Source organism: Drosophila hydei, unplaced genomic scaffold, assembly GCF_003285905.1.
Source record: "Drosophila hydei strain 15085-1641.00,03,60 unplaced genomic scaffold, DhydRS2 tig00008144-arrow-arrow-pilon, whole genome shotgun sequence".
NCBI lineage: Eukaryota > Metazoa > Arthropoda > Insecta > Diptera > Drosophilidae > Drosophila > Drosophila hydei.
The window spans coordinates 240,726-264,177 of record NW_022045849.1 but is presented as its reverse complement, the minus strand read 5'-3'; the positions used below and the strand labels follow the sequence as shown (position 1 = coordinate 264,177).

General features: G+C 39.2%; 2 protein-coding genes across 5 annotated transcripts; both read left to right on the top strand.

Moving 5' to 3' along the window:
* Window positions 1–6,642: 6,642 nt before the first annotated feature.
* Window positions 6,643–9,863, top strand: LOC111602622 (mycosubtilin synthase subunit C-like). 3 transcript variants are annotated; one of them, XM_030225813.1, is made up of 6 exons: window positions 6,643–7,934; window positions 7,988–8,155; window positions 8,217–8,979; window positions 9,040–9,130; window positions 9,188–9,363; window positions 9,426–9,863. In XM_030225813.1, the coding sequence occupies exons 1-6, from the start codon at window positions 6,833–6,835 to the stop codon at window positions 9,751–9,753; spliced, it is 2,628 nt and encodes an 875-aa protein (XP_030081673.1). In that variant the 5' UTR covers window positions 6,643–6,832; the 3' UTR covers window positions 9,754–9,863. The 3 variants fall into 3 exon arrangements, with proteins under 3 accessions (XP_030081673.1, XP_030081674.1, XP_030081675.1); XM_030225814.1 differs by lacking the exon at window positions 9,426–9,863 and having other exon boundaries at window positions 8,217–8,975; window positions 9,188–9,306; XM_030225815.1 differs by lacking the exon at window positions 9,426–9,863 and having other exon boundaries at window positions 8,217–8,971; window positions 9,188–9,268.
* Window positions 9,864–14,537: 4,674 nt separating this feature from the next.
* LOC111602635 (mycosubtilin synthase subunit C) lies at window positions 14,538–23,088 on the top strand. Of its 2 annotated transcripts, XM_030225811.1 has the most exons (7): window positions 14,538–14,850; window positions 19,954–21,066; window positions 21,120–21,287; window positions 21,349–22,120; window positions 22,180–22,270; window positions 22,328–22,503; window positions 22,570–23,088. In XM_030225811.1, the coding sequence occupies exons 2-7, from the start codon at window positions 19,962–19,964 to the stop codon at window positions 22,895–22,897; spliced, it is 2,640 nt and encodes an 879-aa protein (XP_030081671.1). In that variant the 5' UTR covers window positions 14,538–14,850; window positions 19,954–19,961; the 3' UTR covers window positions 22,898–23,088. The 2 variants fall into 2 exon arrangements, with proteins under 2 accessions (XP_030081671.1, XP_030081672.1); XM_030225812.1 differs by lacking the exon at window positions 14,538–14,850 and having other exon boundaries at window positions 19,947–21,066.
* The last annotated feature ends 364 nt before the right edge of the window (window positions 23,089–23,452 follow it).

Below are 23,452 nucleotides of genomic sequence, written 5' to 3'. Positions count from 1 at the left end.
TTTCTAACTAAATTTCTTTGAAATACATAGTGTATTGTTAATCTATTAATAAACAAATATTGATACACACATATATAAGATATATACTGTATATGTGTATAATAAACATAACTGTAAAGGAGTGACATTAATAAGTATGTATAATATAACTATATTTCTTTTATATGTATACTATATATATTAAGTCCATTTCCATTTGAAGTCTTTACAATCGTATAATGGAAGAAATAGGTCAACTTTTTAGTTAAGCAAACATTGGGTATGCACTGGACCCAAATAACGGACCTATATAATCGAGGCCCACCCCTAGCGTAATGGGCCGACTCATTCCACATCATAAAAATACAGAACACGCCTTTTATTTGCATAGCCGCAGTTGGCAATCGAGTTGTATTTTTTGGAAATGAAATGCAGCCAACAAATTTTGTGACTTATTGTTTTGAGTCTTTTGGAATTCGTGACTCACATGAAGCAAGATGAAGAAGAGCACCAACCATAACAACAATAATAATAATGGCAGCAGAAATTGCTTATTCAAATGGCGTCCCGGCGATCGTCCCCGAAAGCCAAATTCACGCACATATTCGAAAGGTCTCACACATGTCTGGCAAATCAAACGGGACAGTTGGACTAACTGATCAGCCCCACTTCTCTCTCCTCCAACTTTTGCTTTCGTTATAAACCGCCTAGAGCGTAAATAGGGCATATTGGCATGGAGCCAATGAATGTAACGTTCTGTGATTTCCATATCCTATTCGTCTGTCTATTCAAAACTAGAGTAATGGAACTTATTTTTTGAAACATTCAAATTAAGGTAAGTGGTTTTTGATTACGATCTAGTAGATAGAGAAGTAGAGATAGTTCTCCAACGATTCATGAATAAATTGGTTTATTCTCCTCAAAATTTTGTATCGAATATTGCTACTGCAGCTCCGACATGGCGTATCTGGTAGTGCTGACTAAGAGCATGTGAGTTGCTTCTATTTCTTGTAGCTATTCCAGCGTAATTAGCCAAATCGCTGGGCATAAAAAATGAGACGTTGCCAAAAAGCGGAGAAATAAAAGCAAAACACAAAGATAAATTTGCAACATGAAAGAGAGGCGCATAAATCAGCATTTATATAAATAAAGACATCATGATTTGAAACGGGGACTATGTCTATACAGATATGCATTGTATATATATATATATATATATTTCTGTGTGTGTAGTACATTTCAGTCTGAAGCCCAATCAAATGTGAACAAAAATGCCCAAAAAGAACAACAAACATTACAAAGCGCCGGCCAGCGCGGCGTATACGCAATAAATTTTCATATTTCATACGCCACATGCCACACGCTTCTCCTATTCTTTACTCGGCACTCTTTACATATTCATAAGCGTGTGACGTCACAAAAGTATTTTGCCCGGCTCAAAATAGCGCATAGAGAGAAAACACCTATAAACAATAAAATATGAATGTTGTAAACAAAATACTGCATAAGCGTTAACAGCTGTTACATTTAAGCACGGCTATATAATTTTGTTCAGCTGGATGACGATGATGATCTACTCGTACGTAAATAATACGGTTTGTTTCCAAATATACACACTTAATATTTAGTCAAATACTTTTTACCGTCACCAAGTCAATTCCAAGGTTTACTCAGAGCCCATACGAAAGATGGATGGAATTGTTTAAGCATAACTAAGCGGAATACATTATAAGGAAAGGAAAAAGGGAAATCAATTTTCCCATTTAAATTTAATCTGATCATAAAACGCAAAGTTTAATTTAACGATAATGAAACCCTGAATTGACGAATGATATGAGAGGAATTTTCTATTCAAACCAAGAGGCTTGATTGATCGAATAAATGTTCTAAAGTGCTAAGCTTACCTTCTAAGCTTGTTCCAATCTAGAGAGTATCTAATATGTGGGACAACTCGACTCAAGTGCTTCTCACAAGGTCTGATAAGGTAGTCGAGGAGGGGCAGATTTTGAAAAATGGGCTGCCACAGTTTTCAAGTACAGCAAAGGCAACAACAACAACAAACAACTTGAGTTTTTCAAGTCGAGAGAGGATGATGACTGGGCGATTTGGAATGGGGGATTCGCGGTCGGATTCGCATTGGCATTAATTTGTCAATGTTTATGTTTATGTCTTGAAATCAATATGATCAACAGCGACAACATTTTAAATTATAATGATGCTTAAGCACTTGAGTCTAAGCTAAATTAAAACAAAAACGCGTTAGCCACGAGTTCGAGAAGCTGGGAAAGGGGCAAACGATTAAAACGCGTATAAAAAAGCACATATATATACATATGCAAATGCCGTTGAGCCGTGAATTTAATGAGATTTTGTATCAACAAATGTGACAGCGACAGCTTCTGCGAGAGAGAGGTGTGATTGAATAGTTTTGATGTCAATATAGAGGATATGTAGTTCGAGAGTAAAAATATGTGAAATGTGAAATATGCGAACGTTGGGATAACTTGCATAATATAATCTATAAAGATTTTAAAATAAATGTTGAATAGATATAATAAGCCCACGCTCCTAAAAAATGTATAAATGCATTTTTAGCAATCTTTATAAATTAGAATTATAAACTAAAATTAAGTAAGAAAATATTTTTTTATAATAAACTGACTAAACAAACAAAAGAACAAATATAAAATGTTAATCTTCATTTTAAATAAAAAATTAAAATTTGAATTTAAACACATTTTGATATAACGCTTAAAAGCGAATCATAGAATTACTATAAGTGAAACCTATTAAAACTTTATCTGAATTCGATTAAGTATGGCTTATCAGTTTGGACAGTTTGTATATCAGCTCATGCAAGCACAGCAACAAAAAACAACATTAGATAAAATGCAAGGCTTGCCTGAGAACAGTTTAGTTTTTCTTGGAAAACGATTTATATTTGGAAAATGATTTGGGCAACATTGACTTTTTGCTTTTAGTTTTATCACTTGTCTCTCATGCGACCGCCGTGTGGCATGTGCATTAATATAAGATAAAATACAAGACTTGCCTGAGAACAGTTTGGTTTTTCTTGGAAAACGATTTGTATTTGGAAAATGATTTGGGTAATATTGACTTTTTACTTTTAGTTTTATCACTTGTCTCTCATGCGACCGTCGTGTGGCATGTGCATTAATTTTTGTTGTCAAACTTCAGGGCAACACTTAACGAAACGTCGAGTTCATTTTTTATGTATTGCATGTAATTAAAAAACATTAACACGACGACAACAACTGCAACAGCGGCAGCAACAAGCGCGTTGACATTAATGCCAGTCACAAAGTGCAGGGCGTTCCGCAAAACAATAAAACAGATAAACAGAGACGCACAGACACGCATATATATGCACATATACCCACTCGCACTCACACTCACTCACACATACACATACAAACTGACAAATGACAAGTGGGCTGCAGCTGTCTGTTGCACTTGTCAATCAAAAGCGCAGATGTGCCGTTACAAATGCCGGCTCCTCTAAAACGCGCGCGCGACTGTCGACAAAATGCAGTTATTTGGCTTAATTTGCTCCGCCTGGCCTTGCTGTGCTAGCGATCCAGTCAACTGCTCGCCGGCAAGTTTTCCATAAGACTGAAAACACAATTTTTCTAGCCGTAACACAATTTTTCATGTACGCATTTCGCCGGTTAGCCCAACTGTGCGTTCGGCCGAAAAGAAAAAGCTTAGCGGCTAGAGAGCTTTAAACGAAAACTTTACTCAGCTCTGCTTTCGGCTATTTTATTCGATTTGGCGCGCAACGCGCGGTTCGAGCTTTTGTGAATGGCGAACAACAAAACGTTACACTAATTGAGCGTGCCAAGCGAGTGGATGAGAGGGCGGCAGGGTGGTAGGGGCTCTAGAGCTACCTGAACAAAGTGTGCGTAAAAACTGATTTCGCTTGATTAGAATACAGGGTGTTTTGACTGATGAAAAATAAATTTAAAAAAGTTGCTGAATGCTTGCTTGTATGCGGATGTCGACAGGCATTCCAACATTATCTAAATTTAGTATAATTGAAATAAATATATGCTTGAACTTGTCATTTTTGAGGTACATTCAATGATCGAAAAGCGATATATGTGTAAGGCCACTTTGGACTTAAATTACAGTATAACTTTCAGTGCAAGTATAAATTATTAAAATAAAGTACTGTATTACTTTCTTAAGTCATTTACAAGAAACCATCTAGCGGAATTGCCCCCATCATTATTGTCATCACGTAGAGAAAGTGTTTAAATAATAGCTGCTGCCATTAGAGCTCTATTAAAAGTGTTTGAAAATGCCATCTAAGCTACAACACTTCCGTAAGGCGTCTAAAAGAATAAATTCAGTGGGCTCCAGGGGGAAGAACGAATATCAGATACCCTGAATGACAGCTCTATATGTTTACATTTACGAATAACATTTTTCTGTTTCTTTAATACTCTTTTTAATGTGTTGCTCAGTTCATAATTAAACTAGTATGCATTATGCAAGAGTATAAAAACAGCTGCTTAGCCGCATTTGACTGTAAACTGTCGAATGTCTCGTTTGATTATAGATCATTTTATTTATATATGCTGTAGGCGAGTGGCATTCAAAACAAGTTAATCTGCTTCGCTACTTAATACGTCACTTAATGCCTCTAAAAATCAAATACGATTAAAGATGAATAATATGAAACGAAACTATCAAAACAAAACATGAATCAATTAAGAATAAATAAATGCGTCACTTTCTTTGGGGAACTCCCGAGTCTCCTAGTCTCTGGAAACGTGACTTAGAGCCGAGCGAAGAATAAAATAGATTAGTCTGACTGAAATTAGGTGCTGTTTGGAGATTGCTTTTTGTTGTAATTTTTGTAAGGCCAGGTTTTTAACACGTTTGTTGAAGCCGTTTTAATTAGTATTGAGCTAAGCTAATTCATTAGCAATTAATTGATTGTCAAATTGATAATTGTCAGGCAATGGCTTGCCAACTAGCATGAGTGCTCGACTACGAGATACCCCGAAACAAAACAAGTACACACATTCGACTGTCGTATGGGCGGAACAGCTAAAGAGACCGGATTCAAGCTCCATCCGGGGTTAAACTTTCTTCCACATTTCCAATGAGAACCCGGCCGAAGGCCTGTGCCATTTAAAACGTGATTGATGTGTAACAACTATATTCTACTCTCGTAAAATATAATTTGCTAGATATAAATAGTTGTTACATTTCAAATTCAATTTTTATTAATAGTTAAAGTTAGAGACTATTTGTTAACAAATGATCAAAATTTTATTTTTAAATTGCAGGCAATTATAAATAAATTTTATTGCCTATATATGTATGTATGTATACATGTATTATATATGTATGTAATAGCGATTAGTAGTCAAAGCAAACCCCAACAATCTATGTTTCAGAACATGAAGTTTCTATATATTATAGACTAATACTCCACAAATATCTATAAAATGCTCTATTTATAATTCTTCAATGGGTATCAGCAACCAATTGGATCAAAGCAAATCAAATCACACTCGATCCAGTATTGAAACTAGTGTTATGCTAATAGAGCTCACATTTATATACACTGTTGGGCTACACTTATCTTTTCTTGGAAAAAAAATAATATATATATATATATAAAATAATATATATATATAGAAATACATTATTTATAAATTTATATCATATGCATATGCCATAATTTACTATCAATCTTAAAACAGCTCATTTGATGCGGCAACTAATTTTTCTCGCCATTCTAACTTATAATACTGCAGAGTATATGAATATGCTGATGATGGCTTCCACTCAAGAAACAACCAATTGGAATAAATAAAACTACGTATACTTAATATTATCAAATTGAAAAAATACGAAAATAACGGAGTCAAAGTAAGCTGTGGTCAGTGTTATTATTTATGTTATCCGCGCTATTGACATTTAATTTGTGTCAAGCGATCGCTCGTCCAACGCCGCGTATAAATAATCTGCGTATTTTGTTCGCTTTCTGCAGCATTCTGATGGCTTTTTAATTGCATTTGAGCTGTATGAATTTCAAATTAAAATTGAGTCATTTGCAGTCAACCATTAATTATAAAAAGCTAATAAATGCTTAAGCCTTGCATTAATATTAGAGTTAGATTCGGTCTGGCCATTTGGACAATTTACACATTATTTAGACGGACTTTTGCTTCTGCTGCAGTGAATTGATTGTACGTCTTTCTATCTGAACTTAATTGATTTATAATGTAAATGAGCTAAAGCAAATAATGATTACGTTTACGATGCCAAGATATAGCTACAAATTTGTTTAATTAGCTTGAGTTAAGTTATCTGAAAAGGGAAACAGAATCTTGACCAAACCTTGTGAAAAAGCCATTGGTCCACAAAAAAAATAACACTTTAGCCAGGTCTCAATATTGTTGAGTTCACGTGGAACGTTGATAAGTATAGAAAAATATATATGGCTAACTCAAGTCATCCCGCCGTCCTGCTCATGAATTTATATACTTGATGGGGTAAGCCACGCCTCCTTATGCTTGTTATTTAATTTTTACAAAAATATTCTATAAAATAGTATTATAAATATTATACCATTTCCAGTTATTTTCTTTTTATCGATGAAAACGTCGATTTTGAGATGTGACACATCTCGAAATCTCTAATAGCCATAGACATTTACATTGAAATACTATACTACTCGTATTATCACAAAATTTTATAATGTCTTTTGTTTGTTATTATCATTCATAGCAAGTGACTTGCGAATTCGCTGCTATTCTCCATCTAGCTTAATGAACTCCATACATGTCCCATTTTTACCTAATTAGCGATCGGTATGCGTGCGCTGCCACAGCTGTCGATTGTGAAGGGCCAGCAGCAGGATTACGTGCCCAGGGCGCTACATCGCATCTTCGAGGAGCAGCAGCTTCGCCATGCCGACAATGTGGCGCTCATCTGTCACCAGGAGCAGGAACAGAACTCAGTGCGCTGTCAGAGCAGCTATCGCCAGGTGAACGAGAGGGCGAATAGAGTTGGTCGTTTTCTCGTCGAGCTCGCCCATGGTCGTTTTCATCCAAATAACGATGGTGACTTCATTGTGGCCGTTTGCATGCAGCCATCGGAGGCGCTGGTCACCACATTGCTGGCCATTTGGAAGGCGGGTGGTGCTTATCTGCCCATCGATCCGAGCTTCCCGGCAAATCGTGTGCATCACATATTGCTGGAGGCTAAGCCGATTCTGGTGCTGCGTGATGATGACATCGATGCTCAACGCTTCCAGGGCACACCCACACTATCGCTGACTGAACTGTATGCAAAGTCTTTGCAGCTCAGCGGTGGCAATCTGCTGTCGGAGGAGATGCTGCGTGGCGGGAACGAACACATTGCCATCGTTCTCTATACCTCGGGCAGCACAGGAGTGCCCAAGGGCGTGCGTCTGCCTCATGAGAATATATTGAATCGCTTGCAATGGCAGTGGGCCACCTTTCCCTATACGGCCAGTGAGCAGGTTGGCGTGTTTAAGACAGCGCTTACCTTTGTCGACTCCATTGCGGAGCTGTGGGGTCCACTTATGTGCGGGCTGGCTATCTTGGTTGTGCCCAAGGCCGTGACAAAAGATCCGCAACGTCTTGTCACGCTTCTTGAGAAATATAAAATTCGTCGTCTGGTTTTGGTGCCCACTTTATTGCGCTCTCTGCTCATGTACTTGAAGATGGAAGGTGGCGGTGCGGCTCAGAAGTTGCTCTACAATCTGCAGATCTGGGTCTGTTCAGGTGAGCCGCTGGCCGTGCCTCTAGCCAGTAGCTTCTTCGATTACTTTGATGAGGGTGTGCATAGACTATACAACTTCTACGGATCCACTGAGGTGATGGGCGATGTTACCTACTTCACCTGCGAGAGCAAGAAGCAGCTCAGCATGTACGACAATGTGCCCATAGGTGAGCTCTCCTCCTGTCTCTCTCCTTCCCTATGCTAACGTATTTGTTGGCAGGCATACCTGTGTCAAACACTGTCATCTACCTGCTGGATGCGGACTATCGTCCGGTCAAGAATGGAGAAATAGGCGAGGTCTTTGCTTCAGGCTTGAATCTGGCTGCGGGATATGTGAATGGTCGCGATCCGGAACGCTTTCTCGAGAATCCACTAGCTGTGGAGAAAAGTACGTGGGACACTTAAAGCCTTTCGTTTATCCTATTTCTAATCGATTATCTCCTTCACAGAATACGCGCGTCTCTATCGTACCGGTGACTATGGCTCGTTGAAGAATGGGAATATCATGTATGAAGGTCGCACCGACTCGCAGATAAAGATACGTGGTCATCGAGTCGATTTGTCCGAGGTGGAGAAGAATGTGGGCGAGCTGCCACTGGTGGAGAAGGCAATTGTCCTTTGCTATCGGGCCGGACATGTGGATCAGGCCATCCTGGCCTTTGTCAAGCTTCGCGATGATTCGCCTATGGTTACTGAGATGCAGTTGGAAGGTAGACTCAAGGATAAGCTGGCTGACTATATGACACCACAGGTCATTATATTGGAGCATGTGCCACTCTTGGTCAATGGCAAGGTCGATCGCCAGGCGCTGCTAAAAACTTACGAGACGGCCAACAACGACTTGAGCGTTGCTGTCGATTATGACTACAGTCAGGTGCCCGAGGCGCTAAAGCTAACGGCCCGCGATCTCTTCGAGACCGTGGGCGGTGTCATTGGATGCTCTCGACAGGCAACTCTGTCGTCATATAGCAACTTTTTCGAGCTGGGTGGCAATTCCCTCAATTGTATCGTCACGGTCACACTTCTAAGAGAGAAAGGCTACAACATTAGCATCTCCGAGTTTATTGCAGCGAAGAATCTGGGCGAAATAATCGAAAAGATGGCTGGCAATCGTGATGCAGTGCAGCTGGAGGAGCAGACGCTCAATGCGTGCCCACATCTTAAAATGGAGGCGGTGCTTCTACGGCAAGAACATCATCAGCGCGTGAGTGAGTGAGTGGTTGACTGGGTTCAATGGAGTATAACGACCAGTATTAATCCTTGTTCCTGTAGTATTATCGTATCCAGTTTCTACAACAAAGGCGATCTCGAGCAGTGGCTTAAGCAGGAGATTTTGCCCAGCGATTACAGTGATTTACTCAATGTATGTTAGGACAGTTACACGACAGTTTCAATAGCTTATATATTAATTACTTTGCAGGCAATATGGAGCTTTTCGCTGGAACGTGAACTGAGCTTTGTAGTATACGATCGGAATACGGATCGTATCATCGGCACCGCTCTCAACTCTGATGCGCGCGCTGGGCCCAGGTTGGACATCAAGTCCAATCTGATAAGAGTCTTCGAGCTTATAGAGTTCTGTGAAGGACCCATACGGTACGGTACAAGACCTGATGTTAACCGACGCTCCACATTAACCTCTTGCAATGTATTTTAAGAGACCATTATTTACCTATGGGCTTGAATCAAATACTACGTTCAGGCATGATGGGCACCGCCGAGCATCTGAATCCTCGCGAGAACATTGCTTGCATGCATTTCATGGAGTGTGAGGTGATGAACGTGGCTCGCAATAAAAAGTTTGCCGGCATCTTAACCACCAACACAAGCCCTCTGACGCAGCAGTTGGCCAACGTCCACCATTACAAGACGTTGCTCAATTACCAGGTCAACGAGTTCGTTAGCTCCGATGGCAGTCGACCATTCCGGGATGCACCCGACGATCAGCGAGCCGTCGTCCACTGGAGGGAGATGGAAAGCCAGTAGGATATATCCAAGTTGGATCTTACAGTCAGATCGATGTAGCTGACAAAGCTATTACTACCTCTTCAAGAATAATTTTACTTTTTGATTATCTTCCCTCCAAGCACAAAGCTACACTTTGAATACAGTTTTTTAGTATTTGCTATTTACTAGTCTTTTCTTTTGGTATATCATTTTTACCTTTAACTGAGTAATAACCAAAAGTTTTGCGGCTAGAAAAGTGTTTTCATTCATTTTCGCGCCTTACGCACGGTGCGAGCTTTAGTGAGTGGCGCCCAAAAAAATGTTACGCTAATTGAGCGTGAAAAGTAACATGATGGAAGGGACTGTTGGGAAAGGTTCGAGTGGCGAGCAAAACGCTTTGACAAAATGTGCGTAAAAGCTAAATCCACTCCATTAGAGTACAGTGTAATGATTATTCAGAAGCTTTTTTATACGCGGCTTTTGGCATGCAATCAATCATTATGGGAATTCAGTTGACAGATTCCCATAATCTAATATTTAAAGTTGATTTATGTGTGTAGTAAATATATACTTTAGTAGCCCATATCTAATTAAATTTTAATTATTCGAATAGAGGACAGGATTTTAAGGACGGAACACCAACTCATACGTGTATTATACATATATTATGCAAAATGCATTAAATCAACTTGAGATTCAGAATCCCCTTAGAAATAAAGATATAAATACAATAAAGAGGCGTACAAAATCGGGTTAACCTATAAATTATTAAGATAAAGTTACACAAATGCTATATTAAATCATTTAAAACCCACCATAACCCAACGGAACTAACAGAGAGCAAGCCCAAGGGGTGAAGTGGAGCAGAGTTGAGAAAGTGATTAAACGATAGCTGCTGCCATTAGTGCTTTATAAAGACAATTCGCAAATGTTATGGAACCCGTTCCACATGTCTTGTTATATACAAGGAATTACGCTGTATGAAGTTATGAACTATATATAAGATAAGATATAGATAGAGTTCGGATTGGGATATTTTAATTACTTCATTAACATTTAGTGACACTTTTGCATAGATCGCATTGAAAGTTGTTATGGGGAGCAGCCATTAAGTAGTTGATCAACAGCAGCTGCAGCAGGTGCTTAACTCTCGACTAAAGTAAAATGCAATTGAATTATGCGATTCTGCCCGCCCCACATTAATTATAACCTGACTAAGACTATAGTGCGAATTTAATGATAATTTAATTGCACCTACATGTACAAGTACCTACATGTCGCTCAGTTCGATCGAACGATTCGATCAATTTACCATTTCGATGGCGCAACAGTAAGTCGTCAGCTACAACACTTCCGCAAGCCGCCCAAAACAGACAATATTGTGTGTTCCAGGCGGGAGTGAACGACTAACAGATACCCTGAACTACAGTTGTATCGCGTAAAGTTCAATTGAACGATCTCTTTAAGGGAACTAGTTCACTGCCAATGATGCCCTTCACTCCGAAAATGAATATCGAATAATACCAGAAGTTCATGATCGAAATTGGGAACTAAATTCTATTCGTCTGTCACAACCATTGCCTACAAAGCATTCTACTCCAGTTCAGGGTACAGAATCAATAATATATAAATGAGAATTCTTGCAAGTAATCATAGCCAATGTTGACGGTCATGGCGCCCATAATATATAAATGAATTGTTATACATACTATAGACAATTCTCTGGTGTATTGATATCTAGATCTCCCAAAAGAAACTGCCATTGTCATTGTCATTGTCATTGTCATTTTCGCTGTTATTGTTTAACATGACGTATGCGTGATATGTGCAACTAATCAAAACATTTCAAACTTGGCGCGGAATAAACACAACAAAACACACAATAACCAAGCATAAAACAAGCTAAGTCGGCTAGCATTTAGCACCGTCAAAATGTTTGTGTAAATAAAAACTGGAAAGAACCGTTAGCATTGGGACTGACGAAGTCGCGACACCCTAAAATGATGAGATGCTTCTAATCTATTTCTCTAATGGCTTATCACATGTGTTACAAAGCTCATATTCATATCAGCATAGTCTTCGTAAGAGTATAAGACGCAGCTGCTTACCTGTATTTGATTGCAAACTGATTGAACTGTAAATCGTCATGTTTCATTAAAGCTGCTCTTGTTGTTGTTATTGCTATAATTGGAGTTCAGCTCGCTCAGGGAAATACTTGCCAGAGACATTAAAAACAAGTTGCTCTGCTTCATCACTCAATACGTCACAAATTGCCCGCTAAAAAAATCACAGCCTCAAAGATGAAGAAAAATACGAAGCGTTGATTCGTAGAACTCACTCAAATAAAAACAAATGCGTCACTTTCTTTGGGGAACTCCACTCAGTTAGCCCGAGACTCTGGAAACGTGACTTGGCCAGCTAACTGGAATTATTTGTTGATTATGGGCTATTTGAGTCTTTGGCCTCAAAACTGAGCGAGTTTTTGACTCGCTTGGTGAAGTTTTAATTCGTATTGAATTTTATAACTAAAAACTGATATTTGGCAATACAGATAAAATAAGTATCAATATTATCATGAAATTATACCTCATATATATATATATACATACATATATATATATATATATATATATATATATATATATATATATATATATATATATATATATATATATATTAATATTGCCATGTAATGTAAGTGAGGAAGTTAAATAATAGGAATAATTTTTAATATATATTCAATATATTCATTACTTAATAGACATAGACATATAAACGTTAGCAATGGTCAGAAACCAATGAAGCCTATCGAAGTGAGCCAGCCAAAGAGGAAGATCCGGACTCGCAAATCCATTGAGAACCAGGCCGAAGGCCAAATCCATTTATAAGCTTGTTTCATTGTTAACAACTATATCCTATTCTCGTAAAGCGAAGTTGGCAATAAATCGTGATTGTATTTCAAATGCAATTTATTCGAACAATTAAAGGAAGCGCATATTTGTTAGCTTAAATGTGTAAAAAATGCACAGAATTTTATGGTCCATAAGCTGAACTGGAAATTTTATAATTGCGGACAATTACGATTACATTATTAATGTTTTTTTAATTGCCTCTACGATTGTTACGTGTGTAACTATTATTCATATATTTGGCATAGCTAAATTGACAAAAGTGAAACTAAATAATGTAAGGAAATATTATGCAATGGCAGAGTATTAATCATGGATTGGCAGTTAGTTAATGGCATCAATCAATAAATAATTTCGCTTATTCAAATCTTATTCAATAGTACTAAAAACGAGACTGATCGACTTGCAGATATCCTGCATTAATTTCAGACATTCGAACTGTCCTCGAGTTCTGTCTTTCGCAAGACTCATAATATATTAATTAAAATATATTAATATTATATATGTATGTCTACGAAAGCAACTAACGTACCCTTTATATCGATGTGGCATGGGTATCCTCAGCCAATCGCATCAAATCAAAGCGAATCAAATCAAGCTCGTATAACTAATAAAACAAGAGTCTATGCAAATGCAGCTCACATATTTATATACATTTGTTGATAGTCTATTGGATTTTCTTGAATATAGATATATTTATTTATATATCCATGCATTATTTATGGATTTATAATGTGCCATACATATGCATATGTCATAATTTATGATCAATCTTAAGTCAGCTCATTTGATGCGGCAACAAATTTTTCACACTATTCTCACATATAATAATGCACCGAATAATAAGAGATCTGAGCATAAGGTCAACTAGTATAGGAATATGTTTGAAGCATTCACCTAATCCATAATATACTACGACTTTATACTATATTAACTGAACGGCAGTTACTTACAAATACGAACTACAAATTGCGAGCAGCGTAAGTGAAAATTCCCTCAGAAAGGCGCGCGCCGACAATTCCAGTTTAGAATTTTAAATTTCATTCAGTATTCGAATGGAATCCAAGTTGTCAATACCCTGGAACCAATTAAAAATAGTAAGAGAATGCTGATCGGGTACAAGTATCTTTAGACTATATCTGTATCTATATATCTGTTTCGATACTCATAGCTCAGTGACTATTTGAGCTATGCTTATGCCTCTTTCTAACGAATACTCGCAAACTTTTGGAACATGATCAGTTACTTGCACCGACTCTAGGGTATCTGCTAATTGAATTTCAACAATTTCACAAATGCTGGAACCAACAGGCAGTTCTTTTGAAGTGGGTACAGTTTCTTTTTGTGTGTCTTTTAGCAGTCATAAGGGCTATGCGTCATAATGCATGGCTATGTCTCTAATGGATTTCCAAACAGAGCTAGTCACACTATATATAAGAGTGGGTGAGTGTGTGTGTGCGTGCGTGTGTGCATTAAATTAGCGCTTCTCATTGCCAGGAATTCATTCATTTCATTTCCTACGTCACTGAACTTGACTCAAATTAAGCGAAACTAACGCAAAAAGGCATCTCAGCTGCATCGAAAACGAAACAAATGAACAAAACACATATACTTATTTATCCCTTATTTATACATACATATACGATTACATATACATTTATACAACGTATATGATCTTCGAAAGGCTATTGCAGGTGCTTGAAGAGCAGGAACTGGTTTTAGTTTCAGCCGAGCCAACGAACAAGAGCAAAGCCAACATCATCGTCACCGACGACGCAGACGTTGACGCCGAAGCCGACTGCGCCGCTGATTGCTCCGCTGACTGCATCGCTGACTGCGCTGCCGATTGCACACTCGATTCTGCGGCATATAAAAGTTAGACGCGCGCTGTTGTTCTGATTAGTCTGCAAACGCCGCTTTCGAGTTCCGTAGTTCGTTAATCACGAACAAGAGAAAAACCCAACATAAATTTTTTGGGCTGCCTTTGTAAGCATAGTGAATCGCATGTGAAGTGTGAGCCGCGTGCTGGAAACCCCAAAAAAAAAACAACAATTATTAAAGATCAAAAGTTTTAAAGTACGAACAAACGTATTGAAAATATTACGACAAAACTAACTTGGAAAATTGAAGCGTGCTGGAAAGTGAAAGAACAACAGACCTGTAAAAAACAAGAGGAAATTAATATAAACACTTAAATACTAGTAACAATAAATTTGAGTAACTAAAAGTACGTATACGTAATACTTAATATATGCCCAACCTGATGTGCAACTGCTCATCAAATTAGCTAAGTTCCTCCTGCCCCTCCTCTAGCCATTTGCAAAATAATAATTGAGCTCACCATACGTAAGATTCAAATTAAAAAATTTTATTACGAGACACTCATTAAAAAGGTCTAAAAAACAAATTTTATTAACCATGAAAATTTAATTATATATATTACGTAAATCATATTGATTTAAAAAGAAGAAATACATGAAGAACTTTATAAATGAAATATAATTTTTAAAAATTTAAGCGACTAACATTGAGACAATTTGAACTAAAATTAATTGAACTCATGTAGAAAATCCATTTAAGTCTCAGTTTGGTCTACATTTTCTTAAATAACGGGCATTAAATATATAAAGAACGTGAGCCAAGCATTTGCAACTTAAATATTCAGTTCATTGCACTAGCTAACAAAATGTTAAGCAATATGAATTCCCAATCAAATGTTCGTGAGTTCAGGTGATTAATTTTAATATGAAACTTGTGAACAAATTGGTAAATGGGTATTCGAAATTTTAGCTAAGCGTCCGACGCTTGCTTTATTGATTATTTCGATGCAATAAAAGCCAAAGTGTATTTTAAAACTTAATTATGATTATTTTTACATCTCGAATGAGTCCATAAATCTGAGACGAAAATTGAGGAACTGCATGCCAGAAAGTGTCTCGTAATTAGCTGAGTATAAAATGAAAGTCGATTGACGACAATGCAGCAATGCATTCTTTTCAAAATGTTTGTGTCAAATGCAAAAGGCAAACAAAACTCAAGGCGAGGCCTACGGAAAATAAACTTCAATTAACAATTTACTGGCAACCGTTGCAGTTGAATGCAATGCCAACATGTCATAAAAAAGTTAATAGCTAAAAAAGACAACTAAGACGAAATTTACCTATACGAAGATTAAATACCTTTCAGAGAGACATTCCAAATTCGATATAAGAGATTTTGCTTATATTTTATAATCATAGTAGATATATATAGATATTCACTGCAAATATGATACTCATCAAGTATACAAACATATGTTGTGACAAAATAAGAGTGCCCTGTCCAAGGGTATCAACTGCGCACTAATAACAAATTCAAGCAGCAAAATATTAGTAACTTGAGTGGAATAGCCAAACAAGTTGCTGTGGCTATGGCTCTGGTTGCAACAACTTTTGGCAGCAGTTCTGCGTCTGGCCTGCATGTTTGGCATGCAAACAATTAGGAAAACAACTAAATCAATTTAAGCTGCGATCAGTGTTATGATTTATGTTATCGCGCAATTGACATTTAATTTGTGTCAAGCGATCGTTCGTCCAACGCCGCGTATACATAATCTACATATTTTGTTCGCCCATTCTGATGGCTTTTTAATTGCATTTGAGCTGTACGAACTGAAAATTAAAATTGAGTCATTTGAAGTCGACCATTAATTATGAAAAATTAATAAATGCTTAAGTTTTGCATTAATATTAGACTTAAATACGATCTAGCCAGTTGGACATTTGTCTTTAGACCGACTTTTGCTTCTGCTTTAATGAACTTGCGAAACGATTTGTCAGCTGCCAGCATTGACGTCAGTTCTCATAATGATGATAGTATTAGTTGTGCATCTGTCTGACCGTTAAAAAGTATTTTGTTTTTTTAATTTTGAATGCATTTTAAGCATTATCTCAGAGATGGGAAAATCAAGACACGTTCACTTTTGAAAGTGAATTCTGTTGAAGCTTAGACACACACCAAATCTTTCACATTCCACATACATATACAGCTTTGTGTTGGCTGAGATGACTGTCTGCGCGACCTTCTCACAAATGAGTTTGAGAGTGTTAAACTGATAACTCCTCATAAATGCTGTTTGACTGCGAACAGTCGTTCTTATTTGTTAAATCACATTTGAATAGCTGAAAATCTCAGCACGTATTTGTCGCACAGTCACTCACAGACGCACAGGCAATTGTTGGTTCTCATTCAATTGACTCACAATCGGAAATTCTAAAAAACCCACAATGTGAGAGGGTCGCTTCTCGTGATGGTGAGCAGACCTAGGTCAGGCGAGGCAGTGCACCCTGCCAGGCCACAAATTGGACACTTTTTACTCAATTAAGCAAATCAACAGTCGCAGCAGCAGCAGCAGCAAAACCAGCAGCAAGAGCCAATGATATGATTTTGGTTACGATTACGATGCGATTACGAGATAAAGCTGCAACTTAATTAGTTTGACTCGAATTAACCATAAAACGGAAACCAAATTCAGACCAGAATTTTGTGACCTTAGCCAATGTTGTTGATCCACAAAGCAAAGCTGCCCAGTCACCTAGCGCCTAGCGCCTTAGCCAAGTATCTGTTGGCAATTATGTAAATTACAAATTACATGGCACGCTGATAATTATGGAACGATTTTCCGAAAGCCACAAAGAAATCACAGAAGAACGAAACGCAGAAAAACAGAAATAACGAAAACAATCAAACTTAAATCCAACCTTGAGCGGAAAATTATTAAGCTTCACTTCTAACATATATACATATATGCATTATACGATCGTTGATCGTTGATTGTTGGATCGAATAGAACAAAGCTGCACAGAATAGATCATTAATAGCTTTATGCTTTATCGCAATTGCTTAGATTTCACCTCATCAACAGAAGCAGCGATGCGATGCGGTACATTAAATCGATGATGTGAAAAACCACCAGCAGCTACTAACTAATCACAAATCATGTCAAGGCATGAATGACAGACTGCCTGATTCCCTGTAAGCTGAGAAATATATTGCCACTTGCTCTTAAGCATATCAAACTGATATACTTCGCAATGAAATGCATTCGATTGAGTCTGTGAAATAGTTTCAATGTTGTTGCAATCTACTTCAATTACTGCTCTCTTATTTTCCCTCAAATGGCTGCCTCGAAGCGTATATGTTCCTTTGCTTAGATACAGGGTATTTCCAAAGAACTTGGCCTCAAGAATGCAAGCGATCTACTCCGGTCACAACAATGGACAATGGACAAAGATGCGGTTAGAGAGATACCAGCACGGTATACAATACCGTGCAGAGAAATACACACACACCTATACCTATACAATACATATATGTGTGTGTGTGTGTGCCTACAGTTTTCATTCGATATGCGCATGTGTGCGCGCCACATGCCCAACTAATTGGGCGCACACGGCATACGTAATGCGCGCTTGGGAAATGAATTTTGCCTCTTGCCGTCCCGTCCCATACAAAAGCTGTGGACAGCGCCTAAAGCTGTCGAAAAATGTGTGCCAAGCCGCCTAGCCAAACGACTCGGCCAAACGCCTCTAATAAAGCTATGCCAAACATTTGACTAAAAAACAAATATAAATACAGAAATGTTTCACAATCGCGTGTGGAACTTGTTTAGATCGAAGCAATTGGCCGCGTTTTCCTCGCACCTGTTAGAAATCGCAAAGCTATTAACGGAATACATAATGCATAAGGGATCTATTCCGAAAGCAGATGCCACCCAATCCAAAGACTCTTGCTTCCTGGACTTAATCGTAGTCGGAATTGGATTTTAGCCAGGGCCTGTGCCAATGCCAATGTAATTGAGCGACATATTTCATAAAACTAGACAGTCAAGAGTCGGCAGTTAACCTGCTTTAATGAGTTTTTGTTTAATACTTCGCTTAAAATTGAAATGTGGTCGGACTAAGGACAAGTTGACGGGTAATTGTCTTTATAGCACAAACCATTTCCACTTTATGATTGACATTGGAGCCACAGTCGCAGAGCCGGAGAATTGGCAAATCGGCGAATCGGATAGTTGGACATAACCAGAAGTTATATGTTCAATGACATTCAGTTGTATTAAATGTCATAAAAAAGTGCAGCTCAAAGACCTCCAGTGCTAACCAAGTCCGACAGCTAAGTGAGACTTAACAGCGCCGCTTCGAATTGGAACTGTTAATTTAATTTATTTAACGTTCAGTCTTTCCGTACTTAACGAGTTTCCTAGGACAAGCACTAAAATCGCCAAGAGTGCTTTAGCTCTAGAGTAGCTTTCCTGAAGGCTACTACAAATGTCTAATATTTCTGATCAGCACACAATATGTCCCAACACTCGCTTTCAGTAAGTTTCAGAATATCGAAACTTTACTAAGCCCAGTAGCATAAATTATAATATATGTCTCATATGAATATTTATCTTACAAGAATCTGAATCTATTAAATCCATATTTTATCGATATGCAAATGGCTCTAATAGATTTCAATCGAATGCAACTGCAATTATTGAGATTATACAAGCACTTAAGAATTCTATTTGCTCATGGCGCTCTTAATGCACGTCATAAACAACAAAATGCAAAAATTTCCTAAAATTGTCGTATGTATAAGTTGCTATCTAGTTCCTATAACTAATTTGTATGCTAACGGCAATGCATTTATATATCAAATTCAGTTTGAAATGTGGATTGCTGGAAGTAGGAAGCCGAAGGAATTTCAGATCAAGCTCAGCCAATAGAGGCAAGTGCCTAGGGTCGTACAACCTCTGAGGTGAACAGAGATAGAACACAGGATTATTATTTAACAGTTGCTTTTATTTCATATCGTAAATTGTTGACATATTTAGTATTCATCGTAAACATACGATTAACACTCGACAACGCTAACTCGTATTGTGATATAAGCGGAGATTAGACCTTATCTAAATCTATATGTTCCAATGTTTATTCGCTCTTAATTGACTTGATTTGTATTAAATTAGCTTTCATGTCTAGCACTCAATAAAAATGGTTATAAGATAAATAAAATACGGACTGTCGACAGAAAACTATTAATGGCTATAGAGAAAATCCTAAAAGTTAAAAGCATAAAGTGTGGTATGGTAAGGCTAGTAGGATACGATTATAAATAAAAAATGCCCCAAATACGACATATATTAAGCGAAGTCCAAAATATCTTGTAGTGGGTGATTCCCTTACTCATTCATAATTAGTAGACGCGTTGGTTGTCCATTGCCAGCAAGGGGTGTCTATACTCCTGGTTTAATGAACTCTCTAAATGTTATGTCAGCTAATTCCTGCTTATTTTTTCTAATTAGCTATCGATATGGGTTCGCTGCCACAGCTGTCGATTGTGAAGGGCCAGCAGCAGGATTACGTGCCCCGAGCGCTACATCGCATCTTCGAGGAGCAGCAGCTGCGCCATGCCGATAAGGTGGCACTCATCTATCACCAGGGACAGGAACAGACTCAGGCACCCAGCCAGAGCAGCTATCGCCAGATGAACGAGCGTGCGAATCGTGCCGCTCGTCTACTGATTGAGGAGGCCCACGGACGTTTCCTCCAGCCAAACAGCGATGGTGACTTCATTGTGGCCGTTTGCATGCAGCCATCGGAGGCGCTGGTCACCACATTGCTGGCCATTTGGAAGGCGGGTGGTGCTTATCTGCCCATCGATCCGAGCTTCCCGGCAAATCGTGTGCATCACATATTGCTGGAGGCTAAGCCGATTCTGGTGCTGCGTGATGATGACATCGATGCTCAACGCTTCCAGGGCACACCCACACTATCGCTGACTGAACTGTATGCAAAGTCTTTGCAGCTCAGCGGTGGCAATCTGCTGTCGGAGGAGATGCTGCGTGGCGGGAACGAACACATTGCCATCGTTCTCTATACCTCGGGCAGCACAGGAGTGCCCAAGGGCGTGCGTCTGCCTCATGAGAATATATTGAATCGCTTGCAATGGCAGTGGGCCACCTTTCCCTATACGGCCAGTGAGCAGGTTGGCGTGTTTAAGACAGCGCTTACCTTTGTCGACTCCATTGCGGAGCTGTGGGGTCCACTTATGTGCGGGCTGGCTATCTTGGTTGTGCCCAAGGCCGTGACAAAAGATCCGCAACGTCTTGTCACGCTTCTTGAGAAATATAAAATTCGTCGTCTGGTTTTGGTGCCCACTTTATTGCGCTCTCTGCTCATGTACTTGAAGATGGAAGGTGGCGGTGCGGCTCAGAAGTTGCTCTACAATCTGCAGATCTGGGTATGTTCAGGTGAGCCGCTGGCCGTGCCTCTAGCCAGTAGCTTCTTCGATTACTTTGATGAGGGTGTGCATAGACTATACAACTTCTACGGATCCACTGAGGTGATGGGCGATGTTACCTACTTCACCTGCGAAAGCAAGAAGCAGCTCAGCATGTACGACAATGTGCCCATAGGTGAGCTCTCCTCCTGTCTCTCTCCTTCCCTATGCTAACGTATTTGTTGGCAGGCATACCTGTGTCAAACACTGTCATCTACCTGCTGGATGCGGACTATCGTCCGGTCAAGAATGGAGAAATAGGCGAGGTCTTTGCTTCAGGCTTGAATCTGGCTGCGGGATATGTGAATGGTCGCGATCCGGAACGCTTTCTCGAGAATCCACTAGCTGTGGAGAAAAGTACGTGGGACACTTAAAGCCTTTCGTTTATCCTATTTCTAATCGATTATCTCCTTCACAGAATACGCGCGTCTCTATCGTACCGGTGACTATGGCTCGTTGAAGAATGGGAATATCATGTATGAAGGTCGCACCGACTCGCAGATAAAGATACGTGGTCATCGAGTCGATTTGTCCGAGGTGGAGAAGAATGTGGGCGAGCTGCCACTGGTGGAGAAGGCAATTGTCCTTTGCTATCGGGCCGGACATGTGGATCAGGCCATCCTGGCCTTTGTCAAGCTTCGCGATGATTCGCCTATGGTTACTGAGATGCAGTTGGAAGGTAGACTCAAGGATAAGTTGGCTGACTATATGACACCACAGGTCATTATATTGGAGCATGTGCCACTCTTGGTCAATGGCAAGGTCGATCGCCAGGCGCTGCTAAAAACTTACGAGACGGCCAACAACAACGAGGGCGACTCGAGCATTGTTCTCGACTTTGACTACAGCCAGGTACCCGAGGAGCTAAAACTAACGGCACGCGATCTCTTCGAGACCGTGGGCGGTGTCATTGGACGCTCGACCCGAGCAAGTCTGTCGCCTCACAGCAACTTCTACGAGCTGGGCGGCAATTCCCTCAACTCAATTTTCACGGTTACACTGCTAAGAGAGAAAGGCTACAACATTGGCATTTCCGAGTTTATAGCGGCGAAGAATCTGGGCGAGATTATCGAAAAGATGGCTGGCAATCATGATGCAGTGCAGCTGGAGGAAGAGACACTCAATGCTTGCCCTCATCTTAAAATGGAGGCGGTTCCGCTTCAACTGGAGCATCGTCAGCCTGTGATTGAGTAAGTAGTTCGAAGAAGTCAATGGAGTAAATAATCATTACTAATCCTTGATTCTGCAGCATTATCGTATCCAGTTTCTACAACAAAGCAGATTTAGAGCAGTGGCTGAAGCCCGGCGTTTTACGCACCGATTACAGTGATTTACTCAACGTAAGTTAATTGCAAAGCCCAACTGCTCCAAAAGCTTATCCGTGAATTCATTTGCAGGAAATTTGGAGCGTTCTCGTGGAACGTGAACTGAGTTTTGTAGTATACGATCGGAATACGGATCGCATTATCGGTACTGCTCTCAACTTTGATGCGCGCGCCGAGCCCGAAGTGGATATCAAATCTAAGCTAATCACAATCTTTGAATTTCTTGAGTTCTGTGAAGGACCCATACGGTACGGCACAAGGTTTGCTTTTAACTACGTAGATCTCCAAACTAACCCCTTGTAAAATATTTTTAGAGACAACTATCTGCCCAAGGGTTTGAATCAAATATTACACTCATTCATGATGGGCACCGCCGAGCATCTGAATCCTCGCGAGAACATTGCTTGCATGCACTTCATGGAGTACGAGGTGCTACACGTGGCGCGCAATAAAAAATTCGCCGGCATCTTTACCACCAACACCAGTCCTCTGACGCAACAGCTGGCCGATGTCTACCATTATAAGACGTTGCTCAATTATCAGGTCAACGAGTTCGTTAGCTCCGATGGCAGTCGACCATTCCGGGATGCGCCGGACGAGCAGCGCGCCATCGTCCATTGGAAGGAGGTTGCCAGCAAGTAGGGTGTGTCCTAGTAGGATGCATCAGTATGATCGAATTTAAGACGCACCTGTGTTGTATGTAGCTCGTAGCATGTAGAATAGTCTTTAGAATATTGCATATAGATCTACCTTCTAGTATTAGCCCAATGCATTGTCCACTCAAAATTTAGCAATGTATGTTGACTAATTGTAAGTTTTCAATGCAATTAAACAAAAACACTCAATGATATATTTAAATTTAAGTTTCTTTTATTATGGCTTGACGATTCACTAACTACTAAATTGAAGTCAAACACACAACATAGATTGTAAGAGCTGGAAAACAGAACAATTTGGAGAATTTACGTAGTTGATATACTGAAATCTCCGGCACAACGTAAATAGTAAAATCTGAAACTAGACGTGTATGCAGAATTTATTTATTACGTAATGTCCATAAAATTTGACTCTACTGGTCAACTTATTATCGACTTTCTGTGCACATGAAAGTAGAAAGAAGGCTTGATGTAGAGCTAAGCCTGTGTTATTAGCTCACATTTATAATTGAAGCTGTTTTGCAAAACATATAGATCTTGA

What these genes read in the sequence shown, in the direction of transcription:
- LOC111602622 (XM_030225813.1), top strand. Translation starts at nt 6,833, where the DNA reads ATGCGTGCGCTGCCACAGCTGTCGATTGTGAAGGGCCAGCAGCAGGAT. An exon ending in GTACGACAATGTGCCCATAG is followed by an intron (nt 7,935 to 7,987) that starts GTGAGCTCTCCT and finishes ATTTGTTGGCAG; the next exon opens with GCATACCTGTGTCAAACACT. An exon ending in TTCTGTGAAGGACCCATACG is followed by an intron (nt 9,364 to 9,425) that starts GTACGGTACAAG and finishes ATGTATTTTAAG; the next exon opens with AGACCATTATTTACCTATGG.
- LOC111602635 (XM_030225811.1), top strand. Translation starts at nt 19,962, where the DNA reads ATGGGTTCGCTGCCACAGCTGTCGATTGTGAAGGGCCAGCAGCAGGAT. An exon ending in CATCGTCAGCCTGTGATTGA is followed by an intron (nt 22,121 to 22,179) that starts GTAAGTAGTTCG and finishes TTGATTCTGCAG; the next exon opens with CATTATCGTATCCAGTTTCT. An exon ending in TTCTGTGAAGGACCCATACG is followed by an intron (nt 22,504 to 22,569) that starts GTACGGCACAAG and finishes AAATATTTTTAG; the next exon opens with AGACAACTATCTGCCCAAGG.